The sequence below is a fragment of the Borostomias antarcticus genome, assembly GCF_949987555.1.
Source record: "Borostomias antarcticus genome assembly, chromosome: 14".
Lineage (NCBI taxonomy): Eukaryota > Metazoa > Chordata > Actinopteri > Stomiiformes > Stomiidae > Borostomias > Borostomias antarcticus.
Genome location: NC_140247.1, coordinates 6,738,603 through 6,762,412, shown reverse-complemented (window position 1 = coordinate 6,762,412; position 23,810 = coordinate 6,738,603). Strand labels below are relative to the sequence as shown.

Below are 23,810 nucleotides of genomic sequence, written 5' to 3'. Positions count from 1 at the left end.
TGGCGCTCGTCTTCTTCTTCCTTGGTTTATTGGCGGATCGCAAACAGCTTACAGGTGCATACCGCCACCTACTGTACAAGAGTGTGCATCATCATGTCATCATCTTAGTGCTTACAGTCTACCCCACAACCGTGTGTCACCCAAGAAAGTGAATAGAGCCTTCCTGCAGATTCCCCCCCTCCCCAATAAACCCCTCAAATTCCATTCCCGACCTGCTTCTCTGACTTCATCCCGGAGTCTCTCTCTGTCGTCCTCATAGTTGGGACAGTGCAATAGAACATGTTCAGTGTTTTCTTTAGCTCCACAGTGCTCACATGTACCACTCCCCCTTTTCCCCATTAGAAACAAGGTGCTGTTCAGTCCCGTGTGATCTAACCTCAGTCTAGCCACGACGATTTCCTCCCTCCTGTTCAGTGCAGTGTAGTTCTTCACCACAACTGACTTCTGTACCCTGTGACACCCCCTCCCCTTCTGGTCTTCATCCCACCTTTTCTGCCAGAACTCATATCCCTTCCTTCTAATCACCGCTTTCCCTTCTCCTTTCCCGAGTGGAACAGGTACTGAGATGTCCTTTGTCAGTGCACCTTTCAACAGTTTGTCTGCAGTCTCATTCCCTGTCACCCCCTCATGTGCCTGAACCCAACAAAACTGTACGTCTATACCACCCCTGTGAAGCCTAAACAAACTGTGATATAATTCAATAAGTAGATCCTCTCTGATGGTTTTGGTGGACTGTATACTGTCCAATACTGATTTGGAGTCCGTGCACACCACCACCTTATCAGGTCTGACCTCTTCCACCCACTGCAACCCAAGGATGACCGCCACCATTTCAGCCATGTACACTGATAACATATCAGACAGCTGCTTGGACAGACCCATTTGGAACTCTGGGATAAACACCCCAACTCCCACTCTATCCAGTTCGTCCTTCGACCCGTCAGTGTAGATCTCCTCATACCTGTACTAACTCTCGTGCAGATACATGTTCGTGTTCACACCCACTTCACCTGGCTGCCATTCATGTTTTCTCTCCAGAACACACCTGTCCACTGTCACTTCAGGGAAGAGCCATGGAGGCACCCAACTAACTGGGGCGGACCTAGTGAACTCTAACCCCTCCAGCCCATATTTCCTCACTCTGACTTCAATAGTCCACCCAAACCCAGTCCCCTGGAACCTAGTGAATTCCCAACAATCCCACACTGTGAGCTTAACTAGGTGGTCGTCCCCGAACCCTTACAGCCTAACCCAATAGGCCAGCGCTAGTTTCTCCTGCCTGAGCTCTAGTAGCATTTCTCCACCTTCAATGAACACCACATTATTGGGGGTTGATCTAATAGCTCCTAAACAGATCCGCAGAGTACCATACTAGAGTGTGCAACAACATGGCTGATATATCAGGCAATAGATTGAGACAGACACACTGGGTTTATTGATGTCAAACTTTATTCTCCATGGAGAGTAGTGCTCGTGTTACTTAGGCAACAATGTCAGCCTACACTGGCCCCCAGGAACTAAATCCTCTGACCAACCCCTGTATCTGCTAGAAAAGTAAACAGCGCCTTACAACATTCCCTCATTATTATTATCACCCATCACCTATCCCCAGAATCCTGCATAAATTCCACCCCTGTCACAGCTCACTGATCCTACCCCGCAGTATAGCCCTCTTAACATTGTAGCCACTACACTGCAGAAGCACATGGTCAACTGTTTCAGGCACGCAACAAACCTCACAGGCACCCGACTCACACTTTTCACACGCTAAAAGGTGAAGGGTGGATCTAATGCCAGTATGGCTGAACCGTAACCTGGCGAGCATTACTTCCTCCCTCCTGCATCTCCCACTAAAAGGCGTGACCGCAACTGACTTTTGGATGCCGTAATAGTGCCTCCCTTGACACAACTATCTCACGCCCGCTGCCAGGACTCCATCACTGCTGTTTTGATCAGGGACTTGGCCTCACCCTTCCCATATGGGTCTTTCAAAATGGCCTCCTCGAGCACCTTTAGCCAGCCTGTCAGCACGCTCATTACCCCGGACTCCCACGTGCGCAGGGACCCGACAGAAGTGCACATCCAGGCCCGCCCTCAGCAGCCGCATACTGACATCCAGCAGAACACGCTCTGAGACTGCAGAAGACAGGCTCTGAAGAACAGACATCGAGTCTGAGCACACCACTACCCAATCAGGCCCCACCTCTTCAACCCACTGCAAACCTGAAATTATAGAGACCAGCTCGGCAGGGAACACAGCAAGACGATCAGGCAAGCGTTTAGAAATCACCACGTTAAAGTCAGGCACATACACAGACCCAGTCCCCGGGTCCTTAGAGCCATCTGTGAAGATAGTTAGGCAGGACACGTACTCCCGCTACACATAATCTTGGACCAAGAACCCAAAGTTACCCCCATGCCGTTCAGCCCAGCCCGACGCTCAAGTTCACTTTGGGCTCTGGAATTACCCACGGAGGGACATTACCCCACACCAGCTGTGGCCCATAATCCAGCCCAGCCAAGCCATAGCCCTCAGACAGTGCCTGAACAGTCCACCCAAAGCCCTTAGACCGCCGTGGCTGCAGATACTCCCAGCAGTCACGTCACAGGTTGGTCCTCCCCAGAGCCCTGCAGCTTAGCCCATCCCGCCGGGAGGACAGCGGCATCTCCCCAGCCTCCACCACCAGAGCACTAGTCCTGAACGCACCCAAACAGAGCCTCAAGGCCCTGAACTGAGTCCGGTCAAGCCTGGCCAGAACACTCTTGGCAGCCGTTCCATAGACCACGCACCCATAATCAATGCAGGAGCGAATCAAGGCCCCATATATGTCCAAGAGTGACCGCCTGTCCGCACCCCAGCCATAGCCACAGACAGACCGAAGCAGGTTCACGATCTCCATAGCTACGTAATGTCCTTTACCATTTAAAAAAAATAAAAAAAATAAAATCCTTTACCATTTAACGTGTAACCAGCGACCTCTAGCACTCATGGGGAAACATTTTTGATGAACAAAGTAATATTCAGTAAAGTTATGGCCTGACCTCTGTATGATTATGCAGGATCTCTGTGCTGTAGTCCTGAGGGATATTCCTGTAATGCTCACTGTTGGCTTTTGGAACATGATATAACAGTGCATTATAAAACAAAATAATACATGGATAGATTTCAATTTAATTTTATTCAGGTGACAATCCATCACATCATATAAAAGTCATACGTATAAGTATATACGAACTTTGATGCTATATCAAAGTTCTATAGCATGAAAACAATGTTAAGGGGACAAACATTAGCCATCATCAAGGACAGATGTGCAAGAAGTGAGATCTAGGTACGTAGGTAGGTCTACTTTATTTCTGCAATCCCAGAAGGAAATTGCAGTGTAGGTTTACAGATATAGATTCTTTAGGGTGGAAAAATTCACTGTTTTCCATTGCCATTGATAGGCAATTTCTTGTAGGCGTCAGAGTCCAGGAAGGCCTTGAGTTTGGGACGTGCAGACATCGTTTCGACAAAGCTCTTCAGGGAGGGGAAGTCATCAAGGCAGCAGGAGCAGAGAACCAGGTGGTTGAGCATGACTTCAAGCAGACTGTAGTCAGCGAAGGAAACCTTTGAAAGATGCACAAGAATGAGTTGTTTTTGCAAGACAAAAACAAAATGTAATCTTTAAAATCTAAAAACTTACATTCTAAATAACTGATTTTAATATTAGTCAATTAACTGGCTCTGATTCTCTAAGAATTAAGAAATTCGTTTATTTTTCTTTCTCAGAACAAGTCACCTTGTCACCAACAAGGAAGCCAGTCTTGTTTCTGGCCAGAACAGCCTCAAACTTGGAGAGGTGGTTGGGCAGGTCTTTGATGTACTGGTCTTTTCCAGTGTCCTGTGAAGAGAGTCAAAGAGATGATGACACATCCTAAGAACTTGCCTGGGGGGAGAGAGAAAACGTTGTGCGCCACTTTGCTGCAGCTTCCGGGTTGAACTAAATGTTTCCTGTGTGCAACGGGCTTTGAGGCAAGTTTTTTTCTCATTTGTTGGGTGTGCCAGAGGTCGTACAGTGTTCAACACACCACCATTTCTGTTTCAATAACTGTTTTGCAACATTTTATCAGGGCTGACAGGATTGAGGAAGCTGTCAATTTTCAGCAAGTCCCCAACTCAGCAGATTCCTACTAAAAATCAACCCTAGCTCCTTCAATTACCAATGAAGTGCTGAGATCCTGGATGGCTCAGTATCACTGCTGCCAACTATCTACAGCCATGAGATTCCAATGACGTAGTGAAATAAATAGGGGAAAATGTGGTAGACATGAAATACAGTATAAGCTGCTTTACACATGCTAGGAGTCAGTCAACTTCTGCTCTATTTCTACTCTCATAGGATAAATATGAGAGGTTATCACATACATATTCCTGGTAAATCAGGCGTCCATATTTAAGGCGTAAATCTTCAACGCCATCGTTCATCATGTCAATAAGTGCTGCTTCTTTGACATCCTTCCCATATGCCCCTGCAAAGGACACAATATGAACACCATTATGCAATTTAAAGTTCCAAGTATAAATTATATCCTGTAAAGGTAAAGTATAATGAATGATAGATAAAAGTAATGTTAATATGTTAATAAATTAAAACAATACAATTAAATCAGGTAGCCAACATGAACAAGAGGGAAGGATACCATGAGTGCGACCCAAGTGCCTTAGGATGGCATTTGACTGAAACAAAGTCAAGTCTCCATCCTCAAACTTGGGCAACTGGCCAAATACCTAAAAAAAAAAAGGATGTAACATGCATCTCGTCACTTGTGTAAACATGCACAACTGACATTTTACATGGCCATTGTTAGCTTTACTGAAGGTGACAAATCTCTTATTTTATTGGAAAATATTTTATTGCTGTTGTTTTTAAGTGTCTGAGTACCTTGAAAAGCACTTTACAAATATTAATTATTATATATTAATATATATAAATTATTATTATTAAAAAAGAGGAGACTCACGCAAGTGGGTTTTAAGTCCCCCTTCAGCCAGTCGTCAAAGTTCATCAGAACCTCCTTCCACTCCTGACCCTGGTCGGACAACATGATTCTCGTTGCACCACAGCGCCCTGTTAAGCAAAACAGACCTTCTTGGCACATGTATAAAGCAATCATCAAATCATAAAAGGGGCCATAGGGGCTACCCAACTACCTAGAGACTTTTTTATTTCTTCTGCAAAGAAGAAGAAAAAGCCTGCAACTCCATCCTAACTCAACCCATGTTTCAATAAAGGATTTTAAATTCACAATCATCTCTTTAGAATCAGAATTTGTTTTTATTGCCATGCCGTTTTTCAACATACTAGAAATTAGCTTTTGGCCATGGTAGATAACAGAGACAACATTGGACAGGGTGCAGGGACGAGAGGACAGTGCAAAGACAGGACTGTGCAAAGAGCAAGTACAAAATGCTAGCGCAAAAAAGAATAAGCTAAGAAAAAGAACAATATACAAAAAGTAGTACAGTCAGTGTATATACTGTGAGTGAGCAGAGTGTAATGTGTGTGTGAGTGTGGCGGGGTCAGTAGTGGGGCGGGGGGTGGGAGTCAGAGGGGGACACAAGTCTTGTTGAAGAGGCTGATGGCCGTGAGGAAGAAGCTGCCTCTGTGGTGTGCAGACGTGGTCCTATTGGACCACAGCCTTTTGCCTGAGGGGAGTGGCAGGAAGGGATTATGGCCGGAGTGGGAGGGGTCGGACGCAATCTTCCTGGCCCGCTTCAGCGTCCTGGAGTTGTGCAGGACCAGGATGGAGGGCAGGTTGCAGCAAATCACCTTCTCGGTGGATTGGATGATGCGCTGCAGTTTGGCCCTGTCCTTGGCTGTAGTGGTGGAGTACCAGATGGTGATAGAAGAGGTGAGGATGGACTTGATGATTGAGGTGTAGTACCATAATTTTCTTTGGTAGTCCAAATTTCTTCAGCTGCCTCAGGAAGTACATCCTCTGCTGTGCCTTCTTTGCAAGGGAGCTGGTGTTTAGTTCCCATCTGACATCCCGGGAGATTGTGGTGCCCAGGAGTGGGAGGAGTCAACAGTGGTCACTGGGGTGTCATTCAGTGTGATTGGGGGGGGGGGGGGGGGGCGATTTCTTTCTAAAGCCTACAATCATCTCCACTCTCCAGGTTGTTTTGGCCGCAGCAGGACAGCAGCTGGTCGATCTCCCACCTGTAGGTCGGACTAGTCTCCCTTAGAGATGAGTCCAATGAGGGTGGCGTCTTCTGCAAACTTCAGGATCTTGACAGACTGGTGGCTGGAGGTGCAGCTGTTCGTGCACAGGGAGACGAGTAGGGGAAAGGAGGCAGCCCTGGGTGGAGCCGGGGCCGTCCTACACCGTGGACCGTTACTGTTGTTTTTTTAAATTAAATTCCTTACTTCAACATTAACCAACATCAACATTAACCAACATCAATATTAACCAACATGAACATTAACCAACATCACTGCTCCTGACCCAGTGCAGCACTCCCTAATTTTTTCCTTCCTATAAGTAGGCCTCGCCGTTGTCCCCTTTTGAATGAATCCATTCACGCAGGCTTTCCTCTCATGCTGCCTTTATTCTCTTTCAACAATGCACCTCGGGATGGCCTAATTAGACATGGCCAAGGCCTGGCAATCTGTCACATGTTCCACAAAAGAATGTACACTTCTTTGCATGACTAGCTGGAGCAGCATTAATAATACAGAGGCAGAGCTGATGAAGCTGCAGAGATAAAATGCCGGTCATCGATACTATAATGTACAGCGCAGGGTACAGCACCTAAGGGTGCAGCTGAAATATTAGAACTGTGACACAAATGATCACACAGATTGTAATAGCGGCTCGGAACAACCTGTTTAATATAAGGAGTGTTGCTGCAGAAGGATTGAGAAACAGGTTAACATATAACCATTATCATAAAGCAAAGGACATTATGATTGAAAATGATTATGAAGGGAATCTTTTGAATATTTTTAAGTGCATTCTGATGATTGGCTACATTGGAACAATATAAAAGCCGTCACGTGACTACCAGGGTTTTTCCTGGCTCAGAATGGGTCTTTGGGGGGTGATGCGCACACACTTTTTGGGGGAAATACAGAGTAGCCTACCAGCATATAGGGTTTGGGAAAATGTAGTCCCAGACACGACCATCTTGTTTCTACACAGGTGTATATTTGTCTGATTGGCTCTACTGCATAGAATCCTATGCAATCAGAGAATAGATACACCTGTGTAGAAACAAGATGGTCGTGTCTGGGACTACATTTTCCCAAGCCCTATATTCTGTGCTGTCATTCTGACTGAGCTCACTTTTCACAATCGCGGGAAATCTCCTGACACGACAAAATTAATATGAAGACAAAATGTTTAAGGTAGGCTACTGATAACAGGTTATCTCGATTACTATAGGCTTTGTGCACCAGCTTCACTACTTCCTGAAAGTCACTTGGCTTCTTTATTTCCTGTCCAATATGATTGGATCAAGTGATTTAATCAGGTGTGCGCTGGGTCTGCCGCACACCTGATTAATCACTTAATCCAATCATATAGGACAGGAAATAAAGTTGCAAAGTGACTTTCAGGAAGTAGTGAAGCTGGTGCACAGAGCCTATTGGTCCAAACCATGGACAACACAAGAAAGAGGGAAGGGCTGCACAAGCCATCAAACACATTTGGAGAGGATTTGAAATGATTTTTTATGCTAAAATTTTTAGCATTTTGGAACTGGTGATTTTCCTTTGGCTTTGGCTAAAATCTATTTGGGAGGCGCCAAAAAGTCGACAACCCTGACTAGACGGTCCACATAACTCCACAGTGAGACTCCCCAACCCCACAGTGAGACTCCCCAACCCCACAGTGAGACTCCCCAACCCCACAGTGAGACTCCCCAACCCCACAGTGAGACTCCCCAACCCCACAGTGAGACTCCCCAACCCCACAGTGAGACTCCCCAACCCCACAACAACCCCACTTTTTATACATACCGCGGACAGCAAAGTAAGTGATGGTGTAAGGAGGCACTGGAGAAAGAGAAACAAATAATTTAAAAGATGTATTGCACACAGGAGTTGAAGGGCATGTAACGCTTATAAGCGATGTTGTGGTAACGTTAGTTTTTTGCAAATAAAGAAGCACATAGAGCATAACGTAAAACAGTTTCATCTAGCAATGTGTTGTAGCTGTTGTAGCCTAGCCTACTTCACTACTTCAAAGTAACCTAGTTTCTTGCTAGCCTACTTACTCTTGCGCTGGAGGTAAAGGTCACAGTCAATCCTACTGCAGCTCGACGATTGTGTGAGAGACTGTTTCACGCTATAGGTAGGTTTTGTAGCCCAGTTTGCGTCAAGTATCCAGGGGTTAGTTCAGTCCTGACAAAAACGTTGCAAAACGTTTATTCACACGGAAACGGTGGTGCGTTGAACACCCAGTGTGTTACGCAAGCGTTGCACCTGTCCTATGGCAGCTGAGAAGATACGGCGAGGTGTATTAATCAGCCTGCTGATTGGGTAACACCTCTGCTCTGACACACCCACCAAACGAGATAAACCTACCTCAAACCTCAAAGCCCGTTTCACAGAAACATGTCGTTCAACTGTAGCAAAATGGTGCACACCGTTTTCAGATTGAACTCACCCCAAAGCTACCGCCTTGGCAACGCCCCCGCCTTCAGCGGGTACAGGGACCTTTGGTGTGTGGGAGGGGAGGGAGGAGGAGAGAAGAGTGGTCTCTGGTGACACGTCATTTTCTGCTGAGTCACCCTGACTGCTAATTAATATTAAGGTCTACAAGAGTAACATCCCAGAGGAAGATAGATGTTTGTTGAAATTAATGGTCTCTAAGCAACATAGACTGTTTATTTCACAGACCTATGCTACATGCAATGACAATAGCCTAATTTAACACTTTAATGACAGAACAAAGTGAACAAGCAGCTTTCTTTCTTTCTTTCTTATGAAGTACTGTATTTAGCCCCTGTTTACTGCTCTGTATATATTCTTAGTCAATAGACAAACATTTTCCAGGAGCTTGCTCAATCATCTTGTTGAGAGAGGTCAGGGAATAATTTTTACAGCTCACAATTCTGGCCCCCGGGTGAAACTGTTTTTTTTGCTTCCCTCTAGAATATGTAGGGGTGGGACCTATACCCACCCCCCATTGCTCTCTGTAAAGCGCATTGTGTTGCCTCTGTGTATGAAATGCGCTATACAAATAAAGTTTGATTTGATTTAACACGTCTCATACCCAAACACAGTGTAACATTTACAAATGTATTTAAATGGCAACCTTTAAGGTTGTATGTGCAGTGATCAGTGTGGTGTGCAGGGATACTGATTGACAGTCTTTACGGTGGTTGTGTTCCATTGGGTGTCCTTTTCCTGTCAAACCTGCTCACAAAGCTGTGTTTGCGCATCGTGCAATTATCCCCCAGCAGATATAGGAGTTTTTTGTCATGTTTTCAAAATCTTTTTGGGTGTTTGTAATCTGTGTTAAGTATGTATCTCTGATGTTCTGGTACAGTTGGCAGGTAGGCCAGTTAAAAAGTGAAGCTCGGTGTAGGTAAAATCTTCTCTAGGGAGCTGGATCTGCCTGTGGCGGCCTCTCTCGATGGCGAGGCTGTGCTCGCTGACTCTGTACTGTCAAGGGCTTCCTTAGTTGTGGGTCCGTCACAGTGCTCAGGTATTCTACCACTGTTTATTCTCTGTTTAGGGCTCTGTCTCACACTCTCTCTCACACACACACACCTTGTGTAAACACCTTGTGTGTGACGCCCAGACCCATTTTCTGCTGGGTCATTCTGACTGCATATCAGTTTTCTAGGACAAGAGTTACATCCCTGAGGAAGACATTTGTTGAAAGTAATGGGCTCCAAGCAACATAGATTGTTTATTGTACAGATTGCAATAGTAATGACAATTTCTTATCAATTATGATTATTTTTACAGCTACTGTATGACAGAACAACACTTCAACAAATTCTCATACAAACACAAAACTCTCTCTCACACACACACACCTTTATTTGTTGGTGATAATGACTGTAATAGGGTGTAACTACTACTTATATAGTAGTATAATAGTTTCCCCTCCTTGGCAGACATTCTGGTTGAGGGTCCCTTGTGCTTCTGAGGTTCAGCTGGTCACCCAGTTTGTGGATGAGCAGAGACAGCTGATTCATGGCCTGAGACTTGTCTTCCAGGAGCTCATAGCGTAGGCTTGAGATGTCCTGCTTGATCTCTTTCAGTTCCCCTGGAATTTAAAATGTGGTGACACCAAAAAGAGATGGAAACAAAGAAAGGGAGACATCAAAGAAACGGAGGCAGTTACGTATACTAACAAAAACAGACGTAACAAGCAGGAAGTTATTCATGCTTTATATATCTAGAACCTGTATGACCTCTGACCTGTGCCTTAGATTTAGAGGTTTACCTTCATTCACCTCGTCGTTCTCTTTGTCCACCTGGGCTTTCAAGACATATCGCTTGACGAGTCGCTTCATAATTTGCTGCAGTAAGGAAGAGGGAAAAAGCTCATCTTTTCTTGAGGACTCGAAACAAGATGGGTAACATTCTTGTGCACTGATAACAGCCCATACCTGATAGCGCGTGGGCTGGCTCAGCAGGCTGTTCATACTGTGCAGCTCTGCAATATGATGAAGACTGGTCTGCGTGGAGAGATTGACCTTCAAGCACAGACATACTCAGAGTTCAATAGCATATTTGAATTTGTGAGCATTCAGAATACACATCCTCAAAAGCTCATACAATGCTCAAAGGGCGATGGATACAAGCAAAGTGATCATCCAGGGATCATTCTACTACTACTAAATATATACTCCCTACCCTGGACTTAGAATAGTATATTCCCAGGTCCACATCCTTTTTCAAACTGCGCCTTGGCTGTCGGAGTAGGTTGATTATCCTCTTGATGCACTTGAGGAATGACTTGGGACTGGGCACCATGCTGAAGGGGGGAGGAAGAGTCTTGCCGTTGTCAAAATAGGACAGCCATAGCTTAGATCGTGCAAACTTCCACTCCACATCAGCGTCATCCTAAAAGATATAGGGAAAGTTCTCTTAGTGAACTGAGCCTGTACTTTCTTCCTGTATAAGAGAAATGTTAAAAGTCTGTGTAATTGTTTGAATGGAGGGTGAAGCCAGGGACAGGTATGAGGGCATACTTCAATCTCCTGATAGGAACTGTTGATCATGGCTATGAGCATGTTGAGGAGAACAACCACCATGGTGACGTTGTAGATACCAAACAGAACGTAGCCGATGTTCTCAATGAATTTGTGGTCATACTTCAGCACCACTGACGACACCTCTGACAGCCCAAATATTGACCAGAACAGTGTCTTGAAACTTTCCTCCACTCTGCAATGACATAAGTAATCGATTCAGTATGTTATGTTTTAACAGAAATGTATTTCTACTCTCTACCTATATGTTGTCAGTGATGCCAGATGCCAGACACACAAAAGAACAGCTTGACAAAGTCTATTGTACATAATTGTAGCCAATCTGTAACCAATACCCCCTTTTAGTAAAGAGACCAAGTTCCACTCTTCATCTAACTTCGGTAAGAAACACCTCTATCACTTCCCTCGCCCCGTTACCAACCCTGGAGATCATGTTTAATAATGAATGAGTTAAAAAGGTTTGATTACATGAGCAGATTGAGCAAGAGTGAGTGAACTCTGCAGATCATGGATGTCTCACTCTGACCAAGGAACAGGAACAAAAAAAGAATGAAATGTCAGTCTTAAATTCACTTCCTGTTTGGAACTACTGTACTGCTACCCTGAGAGCCCAGTGCTCCAGAGCCAAGCTCCAACTCTGTAAAAGAGGCTCTTATGTTTTGTCACAAGCCACGTGTGACATATCTGACGATTCCTTCGTTTTCATGTTCCTTGACTTGAACTGAGTAAATGTAGATCTCACTCACGTGGTGAAGGCCAGGTTCACCTTGGCGCCCAGGTAGTAGGAGTAGAGGATGAACATGCCTATCATAAATGCCAGGAAGACCATGATGAACAAGACCATGAACTTGAAAATGTCCTTGACTGTTCGGCCCAGGGAGATCTGGAGAGGACCGAAGCTTTCGTTGGCCGGCAGGATATAGGCGATGCGCAGGAAACTCAGCACCACCGCGATGGCGTAGAGCCCCTCAGAGATGAGCTGGGGATCTGAGGGCAGCCACTTGTCCCTGGCTGGAATTGGAGGTAAGACAACACAAATACAGTAGGAATCTGATTTAGGTCATTATTTATAATTGTTTTCTCTCCAAGCAGATTCTGACTTAAGATGCTTCTAGTATGCAAAATTAGAATATCAGTATTGCTCTACAAGATGTATGAATTGTACACTAGAGCGTCATGATCAATATGTGAAGTAGTGGGATCCTCTCAAGCTCACCATAGGTCAGGTATCTGATGTCTGGGGGCAGGTTCACAAGTGACAGGTCACTGGCATGAACCTTCTCATCTACATATTGCTGAGCCCTTGTGGCCTGGTGGAACGCTACCAGTCTGGAAGCGAAGGAGGCGATGAAGATGGAGAGCATGCCGAAGTCCAGAACGTGCCACAGGTGCAGAAGGTACTCCCTGAGACCCTTGGTCCACAACTCCTTACACTCCGACCACATCATCCCTGCAGAGCAGACAAGAGGAAGACATTCGCAGCGAGTGCAACGCCATCAGGGCAGATGTTTACCTCTGCCCCAGCGACAGAGCAGGACGAGAGGTTTTGTTTTCAGTGGCGTGTGTGCGTTTGTTTGTTTGTGTGTCCGTCGGTCCGTCTGCAGGACTACACAAAAACTACTAGACCACTCAGTGTCGTGTAGTAGCAAGGACCAATTTAGAACCCATTAAATTGGAGCGGATCCGAATCACGATGCGATGAGCTACCCAAACACGGCTGGCCATTCACTTCCATTCATTTTTTTAGATTAGAATTACCCAAAAACTACCAGACCGCATTTCATGAAACGTCATCATCAATGGGGGGAATTGAAATGGCCATATCTCGACATGGGAAGGTCACAGAGGCACAGGGTCTGGAATGGAATAAAAATCTTGACCTAACGAATGCAGCAATACCAAACATGTGCGCGCACAGAGCCACAAAACACATTCATGGGCAGAGGCTGTTATGAGACCCAGGTGGCTTGGACCATGTGAAGAGATGACAATGCTTGAGAGTTCAAAAAAGGAGGCTTTACTTTGCCAAAACAATGAGAATACAGCCATAAGGTTCAACAGAAAAAAGGCAAAGGACTGAAACTAAAAAACAGAACAAAAAATCAGAGCAAGTCTGAGTCACAGAGAATCTCTACATTGTCAAGTTCAAGCACAGAACACAACATAAGCAAGGCTTAAATACTCTAGGCATAGATGTGTTGTAATGAGTCATCAGCAGAACACAGCACAGGTGTGGTGCAGACTTCTTTGCCGGCGCTGTGGCATACTCCCTGGGAAGGACTGCGCTCTGCTGCCACCCGGCTCCTGGGAGGCCTCATGACAGAGGCCTGTGCTCTCTGAGCACCATTTCTAGTTGATTATGAATTTTTTGACTATTCATGATCTCACCAGCAACCCAGACCATGATGAGGATCTCAGTCCAGCTGAACCGGGTAGTCTTCACCCTGAAGAGCTGCCTGGGGTGGTCTGTGACAGTCACGTTGGGTAGAGTGGTGATGCCAGTGAACCGGTCCGAGGCGTTGAACACCAGCAGACACAGGAAGATGAGGAAGGAGGCCGCATGCGCCACAAACTTCATGAAGGGGCTTCGCAGGACCTTCCCCAGCTACAGATACACATGGAGAGATGCAATTGTCAGTCAGTCTAAGGGCCCATTCATGCTCTACGTAATTACACGAGGTGTGTTAGACGTGTCCTTGCGTACAGTAGCAATGTGTGTCTTGGATAAAATTAACTTCATGCAAGAGCTTGCGTAGAGCCCGCGTTCCCAGACGCGTCAGTGTAGCTTGCGTAGAGAATGAATCAGTCAGAGATCTAACTACCTGCAGTGTACAAAATTAACTTTTTGGCTCACTTGCCAAGGGGACTCTGGTCCAAGGAAAAAATCCACCAGCCAAGCATATTTTTTGCCGGCCATAATAATAAATTGACTTTTTGTGTCACATACTTTTGTTTCAGTAGCTACATTTCATTTAGACTGATTAGCTATCAAAAGGCTCATAGCTATGCATAGCATTTTCCCGATCCCTTTTACCTTTCTGACAATCAGTTTCCGACTGGGTCATCCTGGGAATGATATTTTTCAGTATGCAAAGTTACTTTGTAACGGATCATTTAAAAAAGTACAATACTTGATAAAAGTAAATTACTAACTCAAAAAAGTACACAGAAAAGCAAATCATTTACTGTAATGACAGTAGTTATGCAATCTGTTACTTCCACGTCTTCTGGTCTTACCCGACTGCAAGGGGACACCCAGTAGCCTACAGCCAGAAGGGGCAAGAACAGCACCACCAGCAGCACCACCAGACACTTCACAGGAGTACTTTGCTCCCGCAGGAAAGACAGGTTCTCATACCAGATGGTCAGAAGCTGCTGCTGGCAGTTGGGGTGGGCAACAAACTATAGAGGAGAGAAGAGAAATGTATTGGAGAGGCAAAATATACTGTATATGAGATAAGAGTTGTATGGTAGCAGTGTTGGATAGTTTCGAGGGATATTGTTGTATCTGCCACTTGCCTTCTTCACCTCATATTTAATGGCCAGTTTGACTCTGCTCAGGAGGCAGTATCGAAGCTTTCCATCATCCACCTCACCACTAACGTCCCCGTTTAATATGGCCTCCACCTCCTCTGTGTCCCGACAAATGTCCAGAACCCCCACTGCAAAGTCCTTACACTGCATAGACAGCTTACGATAATCATTCTAGGGAAAGGGAAACCCAAAATAGATTGACATTCATTCATGTTTTTGTCTCCTCCTTCATATTAAGGGTACACAGCATCCCTTTACATCTCTTTAGTAACACAAGATCTGCTTTTTAGGGTCATTTAACATCCATTACCAGTCTAATTGACGTAGGCTACCTTATGAAAGTGGTAACATAAACCTTTCAAATAGATTGTTGCCAAATATAATATTTACCAGGGAGAAGACATGCGTTGTTGTTTCTTTTTTAAGGCTCTTTTTATCCTGGTGGCGACAGCAGCACACACACACAAACACCAGACACAAAATTGTTGTTAATAAAAAATATAAAAGGAGTTGTTGAGACAATGAAATGGCTTACTTGTCATGAAAACAGAATCAGTCTTATGTCTACAGGGTTAGGGTTAGGTTGTATGCCATGTCACACTTCCGAGGTTGTAATGTAAACAGAGAAATATTGTTAGGTCATAACGTAAAATGGATGGACACAAAAACATGTAAATCAATCAGCAATCTCAGAGGAGACAGCCCCTAAAGCCTCTACCTTGAACTCTTTCTCGATGTTGGCGAGCTTGGCCAGTTCATTGCTGAGCTCCAGTGCTGTGAGAACGGGATCCTCACTGGAGAGGGACAGGTACGCAGGGCTGGCCAGACCCCGGTAGGCGTTGATGCGAGAGCGGGAGTGACTGAAGGAGTCCTTGAGCTGTTTCTCAGTGCAGTCCGGACACTTGCAGAAGTAGTCGTGTGGCCGCTCGATTCTCGCACCCTTCAGCAGCAGCATGTGGACCACCTCGTACTTCTGCCCGTGGGCCGCCAAGATGACAGGCGTGATGTCGGGAGAAAAGCGAGTCCCATCCTCGTCGTAGGAGTAGAAGTCATCGTCCTGCAGCTCACAGGGACTGCGCGTCAACCGCTCACTGTTGAGGAAAGCTGGGTGGGTGAGGATGGTCTCCACAATTCGGACATAGCCCTTGCTGATGGCCAGGAGCAGGGCGTCACCAATGCGCGCCAGGTTATCTTTCCGAAGGAGCAACTCGGTTACCTCCAGGTGCTCATTGCCCACAGCCAGCTGCAGCCCGTTCTGGCCCATGTAGTCCACACAGTTGACATTCAGAGTCGGGATGTCCTCCAGCATCTTGCGCACGACAGGGATATTGCCGTACTCCGCAGCGTCCAAGAAGCGCTCCTCCTCAGGGGTGATGTTGCTGCCGCGGTCGTTGAACATGAGGGCCGGGCCACGCACCCCTAGCCGACGGCCGCGGTCCCTGGCTGCACTCATGCGGTGGTGTGCGGTGCGCTCCACTGTTGTCCTGGCAGACGGAGAGTGTGGACAAAATGAGAAAGGTTATCGCCTCTGTTCAAAGCTGGCCTTTGTATAGGCTAGTGCATATGCACACATTACAGAAATGTCTCTACCAGAAAATGCCTTCAAGGTGTCCGTTTTGTTCGAAGTGGAGCTGCTTTCAATTTCTGGTCATTGTACCCCAACCTGCGTCATTCTGCCACCCATATGGGTTCAGAAGGGTGAGGAGTGGCACCACAGCTTTCTCACCTCAGAACAATAGCAGGGGAGCCAGGATTAGACCCACAGATAGTGTGAACTCCTCCCAGCTTTAATAGCATTTTAATGAAACACAACAGATGCTCGCCTTGGGGCTAAACTACAGGTTGCACTGCGGTGACATTGCTTTCTGTCTCAAGGAGAGCAACTGTTGAGGGCAGGGGAGATAGGTCATGATGCCAGAAATGTATGTATTCAACAACGGAACAGTTTGGATTCGGTAACAAATTTGGTAAATTAATTTAGCGAGCTAGAAAACATTCCATTCCGCACATTCAGTTGAATGCAAGACATTTACTGAATAAGCACACAAAAGATTCTCACTTAAGATTGTCATTTCCCATTCTGTGCAACGCACCATGTTCACACTGGGCTGGCCTGGGAGCCAATCATGTTCAGAGATCCAGGCAATATTTTTAGCCCCTCAGTCACATTTATGTCGATGTTATGAAAGTAAGCTAACCCCCGTGTAGACTCAACAAGGTATGTAGATCTTATGAAATACATCCAACATACAATTCTTGTGCACATCATTCTTGTGTAAATGTCTTGTGAAATCATGTTCATGGTGCAAATATAGTTGTACTTACTTTTAGCAACAGATAAGCCTTCAGAAACTGCAGCATTCACCTTGAGAGCTGCAGTATAATTAAGACAAGTTCTTGAATTTATAGATGATTCACTTTATTGTCCTTAAAAATTGAAACTGCAGAAACTAGCACCCTCGAGAATCATAATAAATCCAATGTGTCTTAACTGAAACAAGACCCAGACACATAAGAACATGTTTCACTAGCACTAGACACATTATTATCAAAATGATACATTTATAAGACACATGCAGATTTGCCATGCCAGCAAATAAAAAACATATTCCAGAGGTCTTGACATCTTTCTCCAGTTTGGGCAGTCAATAAAATCCATTTTGAGAATCCAAAATGTCTTTTTGTTGCAAAAACTAATCCCAACACCTGAATTTGACCGATTTCATCCATTCCTTTTCAAATGTCCGTACACTTGTTTGACTTAAGCGATGGCTTCTCCACCAGGAATCACATCTACTTGTTCAAAGGCTGTCCTCCGTGTCCAGTCCATACTTTTCAATGTAGCGCCTGGAGAGAAGTGGAAAGAAAACATTGTAAAGACTCATTAGACAAGAACAAATGCTTAAGACAACACACCACTATTAACTTGTTTTAATTCAAATATATCTGAAAAATTAAAAACATGATAGAGAGATAGATAGATAGATAGATAAACTTCAATAATACCTTCTTGCAAAATTATACAAGGCCTCTTTCCGCTCCTGAAGTGACATGTGTCTGTCTATTGGCGATTTCCCAAAGGATTTAGAAGCTGGCTATGGATCAGAAGAAGAAACCTACATCACCACAAAGCTGTTTCACAATAAGCAGTTCAACTGTTGTGACTTCAGACATGAACTTCGATTACAGCTATTACATATCTCCAACTCATAATATACTTGCAAGGGTACAACAGGGAAATAAGTTGTGTTCTTACCTTGATGGTGGGAATGGGGGCAGCAGCTAAGGAAGGGGAGTTCTGGAAGGATCCAAATGATGACCCTCCTGTCGCACTCACAGAGAACTCCTCAGTTCTCTCCAGCAGGTTAGTTATGGTGGTGTCCACACAGTTGGTTTGCACTGTACAGAAAAAATAAATAAATAAATACATCCATATATATTTTATAAATAATCTAAGGTGACACATAAGCCTGTGTGTTCGCTCACCAAGATCCCTGGTGATGACACTGATGGGGACGTCAGGCAGCACGTCCTTGACCTGCAGGGCCATCCTGCTGACTCTGTGCTCGTCGGCTGCAGGGCTCTGGGACGTGAAGCCCAGGGGAGCGGAGCGAGGTCTGGCACCTAGACCTGGAGCCCCAAAAAAAACACATCAGATCTGGGGCCCAAATACACTCACCTGAGGTCTGCTCGGCTCATCTGAGGGTGCACTTTGGGGACTGTTTCATTGTACTCGGTTCTAGGTTACTAGGTTTTATTCCACTAGGTCAGGGTTCGAAAACCTGCAGCTACTTGACAACTCATTGTTGACTCGAGTCAAATTTTGAATTGGTAGACTAATACAATTGACAATTAGCAGCATAATGCAAATCCACTGAAAACATTGGGGTTGAATAAATAAATATACGCTACTGAAACCACCTAAATTAAGTCTAGGTGTTTCATTTGTAAGGCAGCCATATATTAGCCTGTCCAACACGCGCACCATGGACAGCTCACAACGTGGAACAAATCGTTTGTTAAGTGGTGCAGCTGTATGTGTATATACAGTATATGTGATGCGTGTCCAACCGTCTGTCCCTTCGTAGCATGATATTTACATCAATCAACCAGCAGAGGGCACTAGAGATTGCTAATAAACCCGCTAACTTTTTTTTATTTTAAATACACCCTTAATTTTCTTATTCTGTCAGTAGGCCACCCGCTCTAACTACAAGCAAACAACAAAAAAGATGAGTAAAAGTTAGAAAAAATCTAAGTAATGAGCTAGTATTCAGGAATGAAATGGCCACAAGAAAGAGAAAGAGTGAACACGAATACTGACATTTCAAAGTATCGACCGACATAGCTAACACAGCTGGGTTGCCGCTATGTATCATCTGCAGTGAGAAATTCTCCCACAATAATGAGCAATGCTGAGAGACTACATTTGCCACATAATGCTCTTCATCTTTCAAGCCCATCATGTTCATCCGTTGTGGCTCCTGAGGTACACTTTTTTTTCTTAAATGTGAAAAAAAAAGTATTTGGCTGTTATAAAGGCTCCTGACCCCATCAAGTACACTCCTTTTCCTTTGCTTATTGAGCGTAGTCTGATCATAAACACTGTAATATCTTCAGTGACATGATGGCAGTTGTATGCATGTTGATCTCTGTGTTTGGCTTACTGGATGTTGTCGTGTGCGGGGCAACGTGTCTTTTCCTTTTGATATGCTCTGCTTTGTCCGCTTTGGTGATCTGGGTTGACACCACACCAAGTTCAGTTGCAAGGAGCTGAAAATGAAGTGAATGAAATGATCTGAGAGTAGGCCGAGCCATAAACAGGATGAGACTGTTGTCTGAAAACACAGTTAATGGTCTATACCTCCTGGACTTTGTTGGCAAACTCTTGCAGGGACTCTCCATCTGTCCTGGACACGAGTGGGAGCCATCTGTATAGGAGAATGGAAAAAGAGAGAGAGACACAGAGATAGAGACAGAGACAGACAGAGAGGGAGAGAGAGAGAGACACACACACACATTGGCTTCCACATTTCATATAATCAAACAAACTGAAGCAGTGTTTCATGGAGCTCCAGCACGGATAATAGAACTGAGGACCAAGGTCCGCTGTGGCACTGGCACTAGAACACTAGCCTGGCTTCACCAAACCCAATTTGCAAAAATGCGATGCGTCTGGAAATCCTGTGCTTATTTCCAATGGGCATTACCAACGGTCGCAAACCAAAATGCCTCTGGACACAATTGGATAGACCTACAACCAATCAGAGCAACGAAATGTGGGTTAGTCATCGTATCAAGTGGGTACAGTCATCGTATCAAACCTGACCCATATTAGATAAACGGTTGTGATTGGCCCGACCAATACCTGGTCAGGTGGTAATCAGTTTGAACAGGTGGATGTCCAAACCGGGTGAAACAGAATGTGAGCTCGTGATCAGGATGGCGACGCCAGGCTACTATAACACCCCCACACTGGCACGGTTTACTGAGAGCCCCCGGGAATACAATGGTATACTCTAAATATCTGTGATAATCTGAAACGTCTAGTAAGTATAAATAGTAGAGAAAAGTAATTATTTAGTACCTTACATGATAGACTGTACATGGGACGAAAAAGGTCCACAACAGTTCTGTCAACCAAGAGGAGTCCGGTGTACTCTAAAAAGAGAGTCAAACAACATAGCTCTTTATTCAAGGTAAATCTAGTGCCCCATAAGCCCATGGAAGTGATTTTAAGGTAGGAATTAACTGGGGATTCTCTAAATGGAAACATTATAGGTTACAACAAGAATGAATATCTAATACACACACACCGAGTCAAAACTAAAAATAAGTACTATTAATCCCCATTAAAGTAAGAATGTAGGCGAGGTCACAAAATCCCCTTAGTTTCATTATACTCAAACATTATTTAGCACCACAGGACATAAGAGACATGATAATCTATTGACTGAATAGTAGGTTTGGTGTTTACCAAAGCAAGAAACGGCCTCTTCACCTGCAAGGCCACAGGCTGGATGGTATCAGTCACCGAGAAGGGCCACGAACTGAGGGGGAGAAAGTACACAACTAAGAACAAGGCCTATAACACACTGTCCTGCCGGAGATGGTTATATATCAGCTGTTTAACTATGTCTTCCATAAACTCTGCTCAATTGATAATTGATATTCTTGTAAGTGCTGTCTGTGTCTGACCTGAACTTGAGCAGGCCGGATCGTCCATTGGTGGTGTCCTCCTCAGGGAAGAGGAGCAGGGGCAGAGTGTTTGGGATAGACAAGTACCTCCTGAGGGAGTCTTCCACCTCCCCCTGGCTCCACATTGGACCCAGCTCCATGAAGCCTCGGGCCCAACAGACAAAACCTGCGGAGCCCCCCAGCATAGGCTGAGGAGTGGACAGCACAGCACAGCACACTAAGAGTTAAAACTAAGAACTTTTTTTTATCAGTACACAGATACAGGCACTGCAGGCCAATAAATGAACGGTACTCACAGTGTTGCAGGAGGTCAGAAGATTGACAATGTTGTGGTCAAACTCCGTCACATGATTGCAGATGTACAGTTTCACACTTTTGTCTCTTAAGCGTGGGCTGTTCTGTCTGACATGCATTCCAAGGACTGAGCACATTATCCTCACAATGCATCTGGACCAAATGAGAGGTTTGTTAGAACAATGCAAACCCACCCCTGATGATGCAAACTAATCAAGTGACACACACACAGTCACAGACATTTGACTTACGGTATATTTAATTTAATTTACGTTTGGACGTATACCCTACATGACAGATATGGCAAATGAGTTCTTACCTCCTGATAAGACTGTCTGGCAGTGCGCAGCTCACCAGAAACACATGTACGCCTATGAAGATGCGTAGTAACATCAGACAGACTCCAATCGGAGAATAGATCATGAGTAGAAGCCGAGCCAGTCCATCATTGGGCAACCTATCAGAGAAACAGTATACATGTCAGTACCCAAGCAAGTAATGTTACTAAATGTTACAGCAACAAGTAAAGTTACTGACAAGGTTAGCTCAGATAGCCGACTAAAGATAGCACAAATTCTAGCTCGCAGATAATGGGTTAGGGTTATAATTGGCTCCGAAAGTTAAGTTAATTAACGTTAGAGATGGGTAGACAATGACGTGACCTAACGTTAGCGTCACATGCTGCAATGAGCTACATGGAAACACAAGTCTCACAGCTCACTACCGTTAGCGAGCCTGTACTGTTGGAGTTTCAACAAGATGATATAGCTGCGTTAGCTAGATAACGGCTGGAGAGTGGGCCAGGATCGCTAGTGCTGGCTCTCTAGTGTGAAGGCGTGCTCTGCTATGCTAACACCATTAGCAGGGAAGCTAACCTGTCCGACCCGTTAGCTAAGCTACCTCCAACATCTAACCCCCACATCGGCTCGACCCTTTGAAAATTGACTGTTTACCGCTTAAAGTCGAACATCTGTTCGATTCCCCGAGTTTCCATTGCTCAACTAAGTTACTTCGATGTGAAGTTGCAATGGTTGCTTTTCTGCATCGTAAACAAACGTGGGGTCAGATAACTTTAGACTTGTCACTTGAGTAGCTACTGGCTTAGCCTGTCCCCAGCTAGCAGGTTCTTCTGGGAAGGTTTGGATCAAAGGTGCGCTAGCGCCACCAAGTGGACTGGAGTCAAATGACTTGTCACTCCGAGGCCCCTGCGGTCATGGCTCTTCCTCTTGTATTTTTGTGCGTGGCTGAAAGCCAGCGCAGCATGGAGAGCAAATGTCGGGTTGTCCCTCTGTCCCTTCCCTTGTTGACTTGCAGTTCTATGTTGCTACCACAAGAGGCAGTGGTCCCAGAACATCACAACAAAAGACTATGACACCATTTATTTTCAAAAGCTCCGGTGGCCTAGTGGTTAAGGAGCTCGTCTTCCATGCTGAACGTTGTGAGTTTAAAACTTGTGGTGTGGACAGCTTTTTGTCACTGGATGTTATAGAAGCTATGTAAAAATGCGGTTACCTGGTGGTTCTATGTCAGTTATTGAATGTATGTGCAGTAATTGAACATTTGAAATACTCCTGTTTTGAAATTATACCTACAGTAGTATATGTGTCTCAGTAATTACCCATTATAGGCTGTACTTTGCATGTATTTACCAGGTAAGAGAATGGAGAGATCCCATGGGAACATTTTTTTTTTTTTCATCTTTATAGAAATGTATAGTCTGTTTTGCAGATGAATTAACTGTGTCAAACTGATTTTGCCACCACAAGACGAAGAACATTTAAGTCCCAGAACATCAAACTAGGGCTGCACGATTATGACAAAAGATAATAATTGCGATTATTTGCTTCAAAATGGTAATTGCGATTAATATTTAATATATAATATTAATATATAATAACCAAAATGCTCCCAAATCACAGATGTTGATCCCTTTCTTGCTACTAACTCACTGACCTCGTTTTCACTAATTTTTTCACTACTCACGGCTGCGGGTACTCTTGTGACACTTGTCTTGACCTACTGCTATCTGTCTTCTCAGTGAAATTGCTGCGCACAGCGCACTCAGCGGGAACGCATGTGATTGGTCAGACAGCATAAGCGCCTGTGATTCGTCCGTGTCCTAGCACACTCAATTCAAAGCAAAAATATTAATCACATTAATTGCATCCTTTTGCGATTAGTTAATTGCGGAGGTCATAATCACGATTTCGATTAATTCACAATTAATTGTGCAGCCCTACATCAAACACTATAGCTGTGTTTCCACTGTCGGGCCGAACGGTTACTAGGCAGTTTCGTTTGGCTCTGTTCTGTCCCGGACTCGTGAGAACCGTTACCACCTGTCTTTCCACTGTTGGGCCGCTAACAGTATGGAGGAGGATTTGGTTTATTTTGGACTATTTCTGTTTTTTCTTTTTATGCGCCTACATGAGCGCACAAACCGTACCTGGCGTGATGGTGTTGAAAGAAGCAGACAGAGAAGAAAGAGAGAGGAAGATAGTAGGCAGGAGGAGGACACAAATCAAAGTAGGTAACAACTAAAGCCTTGGATACACTAGAAGACTTT

The 23,810-nt window shown here is 44.8% G+C and overlaps 3 protein-coding genes across 3 annotated transcripts; all 3 read right to left on the bottom strand.

Annotated features, from left to right (window-relative positions):
• Positions 1 to 3,166: 3,166 nt before the first annotated feature.
• On the bottom strand, positions 3,167 to 8,365 carry LOC311317238 (glutathione S-transferase P-like). The gene is made up of 7 exons (XM_084448301.1): positions 8,261 to 8,365; positions 8,004 to 8,039; positions 5,005 to 5,111; positions 4,684 to 4,771; positions 4,409 to 4,512; positions 3,783 to 3,884; positions 3,167 to 3,610 (listed from the first exon to the last, which is right to left on the bottom strand). Coding segments are annotated over exons 1-7 (627 nt in total). The 5' UTR covers positions 8,262 to 8,365; the 3' UTR covers positions 3,167 to 3,421.
• A 1,480-nt stretch (positions 8,366 to 9,845) lies between these two features.
• On the bottom strand, positions 9,846 to 16,880 carry trpc3 (transient receptor potential cation channel, subfamily C, member 3; the record flags this gene model as incomplete). The annotated part of the gene is made up of 14 exons (XM_084449131.1): positions 9,846 to 9,853; positions 10,117 to 10,266; positions 10,447 to 10,522; positions 10,613 to 10,699; positions 10,860 to 11,069; positions 11,198 to 11,393; positions 11,965 to 12,229; positions 12,435 to 12,668; positions 13,607 to 13,823; positions 14,456 to 14,620; positions 14,738 to 14,923; positions 15,143 to 15,190; positions 15,471 to 16,236; positions 16,855 to 16,880. The coding sequence occupies 14 exons, from the start codon at positions 16,878 to 16,880 to the stop codon at positions 9,846 to 9,848; spliced, it is 2,634 nt and encodes an 877-aa protein (XP_084305257.1).
• Positions 16,881 to 17,185: 305 nt separating this feature from the next.
• aup1 (AUP1 lipid droplet regulating VLDL assembly factor) lies at positions 17,186 to 22,361 on the bottom strand. The gene is made up of 12 exons (XM_084449071.1): positions 22,198 to 22,361; positions 21,564 to 21,701; positions 21,247 to 21,397; positions 20,951 to 21,138; positions 20,730 to 20,802; positions 20,340 to 20,413; positions 19,617 to 19,683; positions 19,420 to 19,525; positions 18,239 to 18,382; positions 18,009 to 18,151; positions 17,759 to 17,847; positions 17,186 to 17,599 (listed from the first exon to the last, which is right to left on the bottom strand). Exons 1-12 carry the CDS (start codon positions 22,236 to 22,238, stop codon positions 17,554 to 17,556), a joined length of 1,260 nt encoding a protein of 419 aa, XP_084305197.1. The 5' UTR covers positions 22,239 to 22,361; the 3' UTR covers positions 17,186 to 17,553.
• Positions 22,362 to 23,810: the final 1,449 nt, after the last annotated feature.

Coding starts and splice junctions, on each gene's coding strand:
- LOC311317238 (XM_084448301.1), bottom strand. Junction 4,772..5,004: donor GGGACTTAAAACCCACTTGC/GTGAGTCTCCTC, acceptor TTTTTTTTTTAG/GTATTTGGCCAGTTGCCCAA. Junction 4,513..4,683: donor GCACTTGGGTCGCACTCATG/GTATCCTTCCCT, acceptor TGTCCTTTGCAG/GGGCATATGGGAAGGATGTC.
- aup1 (XM_084449071.1), bottom strand. CDS start 22,238: ATGGAAACTCGGGGAATCGAACAGATGTTCGACTTTAAGCG. Junction 20,803..20,950: donor TCCGGCCTGCTCAAGTTCAG/GTCAGACACAGA, acceptor TCTCCCCCTCAG/TTCGTGGCCCTTCTCGGTGA. Junction 19,526..19,616: donor TTGCCAACAAAGTCCAGGAG/GTATAGACCATT, acceptor CTTCATTTTCAG/CTCCTTGCAACTGAACTTGG.